At 37.5% G+C, this 12,378-nt stretch overlaps 3 protein-coding genes across 3 annotated transcripts; 2 read left to right on the forward strand and 1 right to left on the reverse strand.

Annotated features, from left to right (window-relative positions):
- Window positions 1–537: 537 nt before the first annotated feature.
- Window positions 538–918, forward strand: LOC105213766 (protein nemuri-like). The gene has a single exon (XM_011186819.2). The coding sequence runs from the start codon at window positions 538–540 to the stop codon at window positions 916–918; it is 381 nt and encodes a 126-aa protein (XP_011185121.2).
- Window positions 919–2,460: 1,542 nt separating this feature from the next.
- Window positions 2,461–10,720, reverse strand: LOC114804172 (uncharacterized). Its single transcript, XM_054231775.1, has 3 exons — window positions 10,321–10,720; window positions 3,911–4,128; window positions 2,461–2,838 (listed from the first exon to the last, which is right to left on the reverse strand). The coding sequence occupies exons 1-3, from the start codon at window positions 10,718–10,720 to the stop codon at window positions 2,461–2,463; spliced, it is 996 nt and encodes a 331-aa protein (XP_054087750.1).
- A 533-nt stretch (window positions 10,721–11,253) lies between these two features.
- LOC105213767 (protein nemuri-like) lies at window positions 11,254–11,784 on the forward strand. Its single transcript, XM_011186820.1, has one exon. It carries the CDS (start codon window positions 11,254–11,256, stop codon window positions 11,782–11,784), a length of 531 nt encoding a protein of 176 aa, XP_011185122.1.
- Window positions 11,785–12,378: the final 594 nt, after the last annotated feature.

The raw sequence follows: 12,378 nt of genomic DNA on the forward strand, positions 1-12,378 counted from the left end.
TTAAAAAATAAAAAAAATATTCAAAAAACGTTACAGTTGAAATATGGGTTGTGTAAATGCATGATTTATCCCCGCATTCTAAAAACATAACTCGTTGGGCTTCCTTCTTTGCCTTCCGGTAAATCGTTAGCAGATATTTTTTATGATCCGGCATCCTTTTACTAAAATTTCACCCAAAATCGATTATCGGAACTCGTGTCTCCGACGAGAGTCGCATACGTTCCATATTGTTTGTTGTACTCTGTCCAATTCCTATTTGTTCTTACAATGCTTCACAAACCTCATCTAACGGTTTCATAATTAGGTCGTATTGGCACAGCTGCAGAGACCGTTCTAAGGTTGCAACTGTGGCAAAGCTTGCAATCAAAATTTAAACAGCTGCACTATAATGCATTCGCTATGCCATAGCTCACTGTGAGTAGTGTAACCAAAGCGGCAAAAGAATCGTTATAAAAGCGCTCCAACACAGCCCAATAGTTATCAATTGTCTTGTAAGCTTCATTGGTACAACAACCAAGTAAAAAAAAAAACACAAAGATGTCGATTAAACTGAGCATTTGCATAGTGCTGTTAGCGGTTCTATGCTGCTACACACAGGGCACATTTGCCAAACAGCAGCAGCAACAAGGCGCTTTAGAGAGTGTCAACAGCAATTTGTCCGAAAATAACAATGAAGCTGAGAACTATATTGGTGCACAGTCGAAACTTGAAACAGTGCTGAGGAAAGCAACCGAGGACGATGATGATGAAGATGATGATGATGTTGATGGCAGCCGTCGGCGTCGTCGCGGTAGACGTGGCGGCAAGCGCCGCAATAGGAGACGTCGTGCCGGCAGACGTGGCAGAAGAAGGGGACGTCGCGGTGGTAGACGTCGTGGACGCAAAGGTGGCAGGAGAAATCGCAGAAATAGAGGATAAATTGAACGAAATTTGGACACATGATTGTAAACTTACTTGGTAGAAATGTACAAAAAAAAAAAAATATTAGAAAAATAAAAAAAAAAATTACGAATACAGTATATAAAGAGTTTGGTTTAATATTCGAAGTATGTATGTAGGAAGAGCTTTTAAGGAGCTTTTATATCAAATACTTATTAGGGACCTCTTATAACTTTAAAGATCAAGGGTCTTATATTAAAAGTACCTCCAACTTTGTTTGGAAAATATATATCTGCCGGAATAACTAGACACTAGACACTAATGAAGTCCGGCTGATGAAGAGAGTCTTATTGTCTTCACCTTCCGATTTATGAGCTTATTGAAAATTTTATGAATATTTTAACAATATAGAATACTAGCCTATGAGCTATGCTACAATTTTATGGCAATACCATTAAAGGATGAAAGCTAATAAAGGGTGATCAATTTAGAGGTTTCCTACTCCTTTAAAGAAAAAACACAGAAAATGCAAATATAATGGGGAATGTTTATTATCATTCGAAAGAACATTCTTTGGCATTTATTTTTTAAGTAATCTCTTATTCAAATGTTGGCCGCGGCAACGTCTCAGTTGATCCATCCATTGAGTAAAATTTTCGATGACTCGTTCGAGCATTTCGACTGGGAACTGGCGAATGACACGCGTTATGTTATGCTCCAAGGCCTGAATCGAAGTGCGATTGTCCGCATAGACTTTATATATCCCCATAGGAAAAAGTCTAACGGTGTGATATCATACGATCTTGGTGGCCAATCAACCAGCCCAAAACGTGAAATTATCTGTTCACCCAAGTGTTCTCTCAATTAATCCATTGATTGATGCGATGTGTTGAAAGTGGCGTGGTCTTGTTGGAACCAAATGCCGCCGAGATCATGACCTTCAATTTCAGGCATCAAATAGTCGGTTTTCGTGGTGCAATAGCGGTCACCTTTGACGGATACTTTCTCACCGTCATCATTTTTGAAGAAACATGGACCGATTATTCCACCAGCCCACAAATCACATTATTGTTTTTTCTGAATGAAATAGCAATTTTTGAATTTCTTCACATTGCTCTTCGTCCCAAATGCTTCAATTTTGCTTGTTTACATTCCCATTGAGCCATAAATGGGCCTCATCGCTGAACAGAAATGGGCTGGAATACGTCTTCTTGGAACTTTTAAAAAGTCCATAGAGCGAAGTTATAATAATATGACAGCTCACGACTCACGACTCACGCGAGATCTGTGAGAAAAGGCTTTGAAAACAGAACCTCTACTTGGGTCACCTCATATAATCTAGGGTCCAAGGACCGAAAGATAAGCTCAAAAAAGGAGAAGAAGGTCTCAAAATAGAGCTATAACAAATGCTAATAGGCCCTCTGAAACTCTTAAATATATAGGAATTTGTAGGAGTACGATCCTAAGACACACCTTCAATAATCAAATTAGAATGCAATATTTTTTGTTGTAACTTAAACAATTTGTACTTTATTCGCAATCATTATCAATAATCGTTATCAATATAAAAACATCAACGGATTAACCACGGAAACGTCTGTTGCCTCTTCGGCCACGTCGACCACGTCTACCGCGTCTAAATCCACGTCTGCCGGTACGACCATGGCGGAATCTGTGACCACCACGACGGAATGAGCCTCGTCCGCGTCGTCGAGCACCATCATCATCATTCAAAGAACGAGGCGCTGGGACTGGCACAGGTGGTGGAGGCGGTGGAGGAGGAGGTGGTGGAGGAGGAGGTGGTGGTGGTAATGTTGGCGTAAATGTTGTTGTTGTAGGTTGCGTATTTGTTGGAGAAATTGTAATCGTATAGGTACTTGGAGCACTTGGCTCTACCGTAACGATCGGAGCCGGTGTGGTTTGTACATTTAAAAGCTTCTTAAAATCGATAGCGTTACCCTGCGACAGGCAGCACAATGCTAAAGCCAATAAAAACAACTTGCTCGCCATGTTTGCCGCACCGTTAGATCTAACGAATGTGTATGATGCAGTTACAATGACTGCCTAGCGCTTTTATACATATTTCGAGAAGAAATCGTGGTGCATTCTAATGCGGTTGACGGTATTTACACAGCTGTATATACATCGAACGCAACGAAATGTCTCAATGTTGGCCCAATTTCATGCATGCTTTTCCTAGAAAACGTGATTACTCAAGACTGTCTAAACATCAGAGAGCTTTGTTCAAACAATTGGTGAACGTCGGCGGCGCTAGTGTATGAGCGATGAATGCGGAACCTTCGAAATAGTATAATCCCAAGACCTTAGTTGAAGTTATCAATTATGACATTCATGATCATACATGCTATTATGGACCCGATGAATTAGCAAGGTAGGGTTCTTTACCGATCTAAAAACTTCTTACTTAGTAAGTTATAGAGTCCGACCGATTAATCGATCTTGTCATTGGCTAAGGCCGAAATTTAGAAATCGGTCGGAAACTAGTTAGTTGTTGTGTTCATTAACATCCATTATCCCGTCTATTATATTTATTTACCTGTTTTTATTATTCTGGAGCTATCAACTAACTTCTGAGGATTAATTACTGAGTGTCAAACCTTCAACTAGATGAGACATATAGTACAAAGCTTTTAGTTGAGACAGCTGAGTTCTTTCTTCTCGAATTTGGGTAACCAAGGATTTGGATCCTTCTTCTAAGTATAGACGGTAATTTGGTTTGATAGATGTACTCTTTAAAAAGATGAAAGACTACTAATCTTCAATTCCAAAGATATCTGACAAAATTAAGAGCCATTGGAAAATATCTAATATCTACACAAAGATATTATTAAAAGATTAAAGTATTTTTTTTTTTGTGAGCAAATATTTATTATTATAATTAAGTCAAGAGTCTATCGCATTTATAGATATAACATTATTGGGAACATTTTCAATTTCTTCTACGTCTGCGGTTACGCCTGTTACGGCGTCCTCTTCTTGTTCTCCTTTGTCGCAGGAGACGACGTCTTGCCCGGGCACCATCTTCAGCAAAGGTGTTCTTGTTTTCCTGTGGTGTCGCCAGTTCATCTCTTCTTCGCGGAGGTCCTGGTGGCGTTGCTGGTGGAGTTGCAGGTGGCGTTGCTGGTGGAGTTGCTGGTGGAGTTGCTGGTGGTGTTGCTGGTGGTGTAGCTGGTGGTGTTGCTGGTGGTGTAGCTGGTGGTGTAGCTGGTGGTGTTGCTGGTGGTGTTGCTGGTGGATTTGCTGGTGGATTTACCGGTGTTGTTGGTGGTGGTGGTGGTGGCGGTGGTGGTGGAGGTGGTGGTGGCGGCGGCGGCGGTGGTGGAGGTGGTGGTGGTGGATTAGGTGCACCAGTAGGTAATAGAGTTATTGTATAAGTTGTAGGTCCAGTCGGTCCCGTTGGCAGTAGCGGTCTAGCCGTTGTTGTTGTACATTTACCAAATAATGTGCACATTTTATTCATACCAAATGCGTTGGAGGAGCCCATTTGGGTTGCCACCAGAAGCAGTAGTAAAACTTTCAAAATCATTTTTAATGAGTTGTAAACTTTTCCGTATCTATGTAGATAGTTGTACTCGACTGTAATGCAACTCGAGTGGTTATGATATTGATCGTCGCGTTGCTTCGGTATTTATACTGTTCAGCTAGCGTAAATATTGTTTACACAAGCTGGTTGAGAACAAGATATTGAAAATTTCGAAATGAAGTATATTACCTTGATGAATGTAGGAACTTTTGAATAGTATTTATTTAGTTTCACGTCGATTCTCTCTTAATGACTTTTCTCATGGAATTAGAAGAATAGAATGTATTAATATAAAAAATTCAGATTAAAATTCATCAAATTCTTTCACTTTCAGTATACTTTGTATGTAGTATAAGCGCGTTATGCTGCTAGAACACCCAATTGTCGCCATGATATGCCTCAGCAAACGTGATAAATTCATTGTCCAGCATTTCCATATATATTTTGCTTTCATACGACTCGGGACAAGGCATTGGGAGACTTCCATTTGGCGCTAAGGGCAGCCCACATCATTAAAGATCCACCGCCATGTTTGCGCTTATAGTAAGTATGGCGAAGGTGCTGTAGATCCCTCCAATACTTATTATCCATCTAAATTTAATGTTTCCTCATCACTAAATATCAAATTTTCAAACTCTACTTCTTAGAATTTGTAATTTTTTAACCTATAAGAGTATATTACATATAGACGCGGGTTTAGACACTTTGCATTTATATTTAAGATTTAAGTCTACTTTCACAATTTGTTGTAGACGTTCTCTTGGCACCAAAATCCGCTGTAATTTGGAGCAACGCATCATGTCCTGAGTTGCCAACTTGCGAATATGCCATTTGGTACGTTCATTTATCGAAGATTTTGCTCCAGTACGCTTTATTTTTTTTTTTTTTTGTATTCCTCGGGATTTCTAAAAAATTGCATATGGTTTTTCGATGCCAAATTACTTCAAAAGTATTTACATAATTTTGTAAAACATCTTTTTTCATAATCTCAATCTTGATGTGTTCCTCAGACGAAATTCGGTTCGAAGTCATATTTTAACCTAAAATGAAATTTAGTTGTTGTTTTTATATACATGGAATTATTTTTTAATTATTGCTTGCAGCCTCGTTAGTTGTTTTTATAATTCCAATTGACGAGATGTTGACATCGCGTCAGCCAGAAAACGAAAAAAACATTTTGCACATATACCTATTTTCTATGAAGTCATATTGGACTAAAACTAACTGTACTATGAGCAAGGTGTTGTCGTCGATTTTTTGTGCGGCAAACAGAAATAAAGCATTAATAAACAAAACTGCATGCTCAGTATTAAGCTATTGTTTTCTTCTTTTGAAAATTACAATTTTGCACAAATATAAATTTTTCTGAGTTATAAATCAAGCATCAATAAATATATCGGAATACAAATTCTGTACAAACATTGTTTATTTATTGTATAATTTGTTCAATACGTGATATATGTACATATGTTAGCAAAATTATGTGAAAGTATTTATTGAATATAATCTAGTTTGATAGTGAAAATTAGTGAAATCGGTTTAGGAACTATCCCAGCCCGATATACCATATATAATTGTAATCGTTATTTTTTTGGGCTTTAAACCAAATCGTATGGATTTAGTGGAAATATGTTCTCATCTATAGACCTGTCATATATATACCTCCTAAATATACCCAATATATTGATATATATACTTGTATATATATATATACAGTGGCGTGCACAAATGAGTACATAATTCATTTCTTTACTTTTCTGAACGATAAAATAAGTAATAACAAAGAAAATAAAAACAATTTTTTTTTTCATTTATTCGTTGTTCCATTCTAAATAAAACAACAAAAAATTCAAAACGTAAATCAACAAATTCATAGAGATGAAAAACCATAACAAAAATAACTCGCATGTACTCAATTTTGCACTTTTCAATAAAGTTGTTAGTGGAGCACTTTTTTAGTACTTGGTCCATAATCCTTTATGTTTTAGTACCATTATTAATACGCATTGGCATGCTTTCAACCAGGTCCTGTATTATTTCTTTTGCCACTCTAGCTGTACTCGTGCCCACAGCTCTTCTAGGTTTGATGGAGCTGATTGGTACAACCCCAGCCGTCTTCCCACGATTGACCATAAATTCTCAATCGGGTTGAGGTCGGGGCTTTGGGCTGGCCAATTCATCAGATGAAAATTTTGCTCACTCAACCATTTTTTCACTATTTTCGCAGTATGCTTTGGGTCACCATCCTGCTGAAACACGACTTCTTCTTCAGGATAGGCACACTTGTCAACGAACTCGGGAAGATGAGTCTGCAAAATGTTGAGATAGTCTTCCTTCTTCATTATACCTTCAATTCTGTGTAATGGCCCAATATGCCACCAAGTAAAGCATCCCCAAACCATGATGTTTCCACCACCATGCTTCACAGTTTGCTTGACGTGGTGGCGTTGAAAGGTATCACCAGGGCGACGCCAGTAGTACTGCTTACCGTCCGATTAGAAACGATTAAATTTTGATTCATCTGACCAAATAACTCGTTGCCAGTCATTTATCGTCCAATTTTTATGCTCTCTTGCAAATTTCATTCGCGCCTTTTGGTTCTTTTTGGACAATGCAGGTTTATTTTTTTTAACGGCTGAAATATAGCCAATGTTTTGGAGCGCTCGTCGTGCTGTCCATTCACTAACGTGCTTATTTTTGGCAACTAAAGTATTTTTCGGTGTAATGGTCTTGTTCTGTCTCATTTCTGCCATCATAACACGTGCATCCGCGTCGGTCAACAGTTTGCGGCGGCCTCTGGTTTGCTCTTTGGGAGCAGTATGTCGTCTTTTTTGAACGCGAATGACCACAGATTGACTAATATTTAACTCCTTGGCTATTTCCCGAGATGAAGCACCATTATTTGTTAAGGAAACTACATTATACTCCACATCACGCGATAATTTTTTATTTTTTTTAAATACAGAATATTATTGCGGTACACTTGATATAACACTTTATTTATTACTAATCATACGTTTTTACACATAAAATTGCATTACTGCTCGTAGACGATAGCAAACAATATAAAACTAACGGTATGAACTGGTTTTATGCTGAGTACACACAAAAGTGCAAAATTGAGTACATGCGAATTACTTTTGTTATGGTTTTTTATCTCTATGAATTTGTTGATTTATGTTTTGAATTTTTTGTTGTTTTATTTAGAATGAAACAACGAATAAACGAAAAAAAATTGTTTTTATTTTCTTTGTTATTACTTATTTTATCGTTCAGAAAAGGAAAGAATTTAATTATGTACTCATTTGTGCACGCCACTGTATATACTTCGATTAGCATAAAATCGAAGTCATTTTCTTTTGAGCTTAAATCAAGTAATTAGTGTATTAAAGGGTTATATACAGTTAGAATTTTCAAAAAATCGATTTTTTTTATTTAATTTTCTTAATGTACATATATTTAAGAATACACACAGAAAATTTCATATCGTTCCGGTGAATATTTTCAAAGTTACAAGCAAAAAAAAAAAAATTTGAAAAATTTGAAAAGGCGTTTCAGAGTGCTTGGAAGTACAAGGTCCAAACTTTAAACGCGTTTTTCTCAAAATGGTGTTTTCAAAGTCGGTGACCAATATTACTCGAAAACGGCTAGACCGATTAGTCTCAAATTTTAACACGACCTTCTTAAATATATTTTTTAGTAATTAATCGAAGATTCTTTCTCTCCGATAAATATTTTTTTATAAACAATTTAAGGCCGAAATTTCGGTGAAAAATCGATTTTTTTTTTTGAAAAACCGCCATTTTGTCAAAAAATTTTATTTTGCTTATTCCTTCGATTAATGACTAGATTTAACATTATTTTAACAAAATCTGTTTGGTTTTTTAATTTCGGATGATCCAGTTCCGAGATATAGTGGTCACCGCAAAACGTCTTTTTTGAGAGGAGCTTCTGGAGATCAGCTGTAGCTCTTTTTCAAATAAATATTTTTACTAGTACTAAGTCTTTAAATACAGTTAAAAGATACCATAATATGAGTATAAATTTTTGGATCAATAAATTAAAAAGTTGTCTCAGAAAAAATTCTGGAAAATTCCCTTTTTTTCGGCCGTTTAACTGTATATAACCCCTTAAGAATGGATATAGCATTGAAAATAAAATGGAACCCATTATCTTCTACTCAAAGCTTTTAACTATCTGGTTATCCAAGTGGAAGTACTTTTTTCAATAGCCTTTTTTTGACGCATCACACATGAGTCGTGTCAAACTGTCATGTTATTTTTTGTTTGGCATTTCATATCATGGAAAGACTTACACCTGAACAACGTTTACAAATTGTTCAATTAACTTTATAACGAAAATTAACTTTATGTAAAGAATGTGTTTCTGGCTCATACCCATTGAGCAAACAAGCAAAATTGCCGCATTTGGTACGATAAGCAACGTGAAGAGATTCTAGAGCTGTCATTTCATCAAGATAAAACAACAGTTTGGTGTGGTTTGTAGGGCAGTAGAATCATCGGTCCATATTTCTTCAAAAATGATGACAGTGAGAAAGTAACCGTCATGATTACCGACTAATTGATGCCTGAAATTGTAGCTCGTGATCTCGACGATATTTGGTTTCAACAGGTCCATTCCACTTTCCACACATCACATCAATCAATGAATTTACAGAGAGAACACTTCAGTGAATATATAATTGCACGGTTTGGGGCCGGTCGATTGGCCACCAAGATCGTGTGATATCACACCATTAGACTTTCCTGTGGGGATATGTAAAGTCTAAAGTCTATGCGGACAATCCCGCTTCGATTCAGGCCTTTGAGGAACAAAACATCACGTGTGTCATTCGTCAGTTACCAGTCGAAATGCAATGAACAAGTCATCGAAAATTGGACTCAGCGGATGGATCAACTGAGACGTTGGCGCGGCTAACATTTGAAAGAGATAATCTTTAAAAAATAAAAGCCAACAAATGTTCTTTCAAATGATTATAAACATCCCCATTAAATTTAATTTTTCAGTATCTTTTTCTTCAAGAAAAGAGGGCACCTCGAAATGGATCTCCTTTTAAATACAAGGTGGATCTTCATTTCAAACTTTGTATCTGCTTCTAATGGTTATTTAGCGACTTATCGGGGTATCAAAGGTACGATTATGGTTTTTTAAAACAACTGCACACTTCAAGGCATATCCTTGGCAAGTCCTTGGTTGAAGTTATCAATTAGTGCATTCATGGTAACACATGATGTAACCGATGTATTAGCAAGGTAGTATTCTTCACCGGTCTAAAAACTGCTTACTTAGTAAGTTATAAAGATAGATTAATGGGTCTTGGCATTGGCAAAGCCCAAAATTAGGAATCCGTTGTAGTAGTTAAAGTGTTCATCCAATATCCACCATATTCTATTTATTTACCTGTTTTGATTATTTCAGAGCTATCAACTAAATTCAGAGGTTTAATTACTAAGTGTCAAACCTTCAACTAGATGAGACATATAGTACAAATCTTTTTGTTGAGATAGTAGAGAACTTTCTACTCGAATTTGGGTAACCAAGGATTTGGCTCTTTCTTCTAAGCACAGACGGTAATTTGGTTTGATAGATGTACTCTTTAAAAAAATGTAAGCCTACTAATCTTCAATTCCAAAGATATCTGACAAAATTAAGAGCCATTGGAAAATATCTAATATCTACACAAAGATATTATTAAAAGATTAAAGTTTTTTTTTTGTGAGCAAATATTTATTATTATAATTAAGTCAAGAGTCTATCGCATTTATAGATATAACATTATTGGGAACATTTTCAATTTCTTCTACGTCTGCGGTTACGTCTGTTACGGCTTCTTCTTGTTCTCCTTTGACGCAGGAGACGACGTCTTGCCCGGGCACCATCTTCAGCAAAGGTGTTCTTGTTTTCCTGTGGCGTCACCAGTTCATCTCTTCTTCGCGGAGGTCCTGGTGGCGTTGCTGGTGGCGTTGCTGGTGGCGTTGCTGGTGGTGTAGCTGGTGGTGTTGCTGGTGGTGTTGCTGGTGGATTTGCTGGTGGATTTGCCGGTGTTGTTGGTGGCGGAGGTGGTGGCGGTGGTGGAGGAGGTGGAGGAGGTGGTGGTGGCGGCGGCGGCGGCGGTGGTGGTAGTGGTGGTGGATCAGGTGCACCAGTAGGTGATAGAGTTATTGTATAAGTTGTAGGTCCAGTCGGTCCAGTTGGCACTATCGGTCTAGGCGTTGTAGTTGTACAATGGCCAAGTAATCTGCACATTTTATTGCCAAATGCGTCAGACATACCCATTTGGGTTGCCACCAGAAGTAGTAGTAAAACTTTCAAAACCATTTTTAATGATTTTTAAACTTTTCTGTATCTATTTAGATAGTTGTACTCGATTGTAATGCAACTCGAGTGGTTATGATATTGATCGTCGCGTTCCTTCGGTATTTATACTGTTCAGATAGCGTAAAATATTGTTTACTTAAGCTAGTATAGAATAAGAAATTACTTCAAAACGAGGAATATTACCTCGATGACAGAAGTCAGAGTTACTATTGACACATGCTCGACCGCCTAAATATACCATACATTGTGTAACATATGCGTATATACTAAGTACATAGAGATTCCAATAGTATCACTTACTATATTACACTTCATTCACAAAAACTTGAAGTGAAGTTAGAAAAACACCAGTGCGATCCATATGTGTTTGAACAAGTGTTCTAGCTGTACACGCAACATGCAACTTAACTATAAAAGCTACATAATGAGCCGAGTGCAACATCAAACGCTCCGATCAAATTGACGAGCGCTCACCAAACGCTTTAGTCGAAATGTCTCCAAAGATTGCATACTTTCTGGCCGCGATGCTGGCAATCCTTTGCTTGCTGCAACAATTCGAAAGCAGTACAGCCGCCAATACCGGATTGTCGCGTGAAGAGCTTGCTGCGCATAGACAATTACAACAGAATACCAACAATCAATTGAACAAGAATGAATACAATAATGAAGATGTAGATGATGAAGATGATGATGATGTTGATGATGAGGATGATGATGAAGCGGAAGAAGGCAGTGATGCCAAAGATGAAGATGAGGCTAACAATTTGGCTTTGAGGGACGAAGTCTCTGAGAATGCCGCACAAGCGCAGGAAAAAAATACATCCAAAGACACTGAGGGTGCACTTGCCAATTCGCAGGAAGGCGCCGATGTAGGGGGACGTGCACGTAGACGTGGTCGCCGAGGTGGTCGAGGACGTCGCCGTCGTGCCGGTCGCCGTCGTGGACGTCGTGGTGGCAGACGTCGTGGCAGTCGCAAAGGTTTACGTAAAGTACGCAAATCAAGAAAGCACAGCAGTGGTTAAACGAAAAAGAATGGGAGTTACTTAATAAAAATGTTTTAAAACTAAATAAAAAAATTGCAAAATACACAAGAAATACGAAAATTAAAGAGCATTTTTATAACAGTAATATTGATTAAGTTATGTTTTCTCGAAATTTAATCAGAGTATAAGCTCAAGATTAGTTTTGGAAAAGATCAAGGGTTAGATCTCAGCCACTGCAGAGAGTCTAACTTAGACAGATTCGACTAATAGATCGGCAGATTAGACATAGCTCTTGGACAAATCTTACAAATCTTTTAAGGCGGCTAATGTCGATTCCAGCTAGATTTGTCGCTGGATTTGTCGAAGTTGTGCCAACAGTGGTGTTTTAGCCTTAATCTGGCGAGTGCTGTACATTGAAGTAGAAAGTGCTTGGATAATTCCTCTTCGCCTTCCTCCAAGCAGCTTTGGCAGTTAGCGTCTGGCTTGATCTCTAATCTCCACAACATAAAAAAAACAATAATCCTAAATTAAAAGAAAATAACTTTACAAATAAAGGAATACACAGCCAAGCCACTAAAGAAAGAATAAAGAAAAAATAGGAGAAAAATAATAAGAAATATAATTTGACAAAAG

This window comes from Zeugodacus cucurbitae, chromosome 5, assembly GCF_028554725.1.
Source record: "Zeugodacus cucurbitae isolate PBARC_wt_2022May chromosome 5, idZeuCucr1.2, whole genome shotgun sequence".
In the NCBI taxonomy this organism is placed as follows: Eukaryota; Metazoa; Arthropoda; class Insecta; order Diptera; family Tephritidae; genus Zeugodacus; species Zeugodacus cucurbitae.

Excerpts from the sequence above, each read along its gene's own strand:
- LOC105213766 (XM_011186819.2), top strand. The coding sequence starts at position 538 with ATGTCGATTAAACTGAGCATTTGCATAGTGCTGTTAGCGGTTCTATGC.
- LOC114804172 (XM_054231775.1), bottom strand. The coding sequence starts at position 10,720 with ATGGGTATGTCTGACGCATTTGGCAATAAAATGTGCAGATTACTTGGC. Across the intron at positions 4,129-10,320 it reads GAACACCTTTGCTGAAGATG|CAACACCACCAGCAACACCA; the intron begins GTGCCCGGGCAA and ends CAAATCCACCAG. Across the intron at positions 2,839-3,910 it reads TTGCTGAAGATGGTGCCCGG|GGTAACGCTATCGATTTTAA; the intron begins GCAAGACGTCGT and ends TGCCTGTCGCAG.
- LOC105213767 (XM_011186820.1), top strand. The coding sequence starts at position 11,254 with ATGTCTCCAAAGATTGCATACTTTCTGGCCGCGATGCTGGCAATCCTT.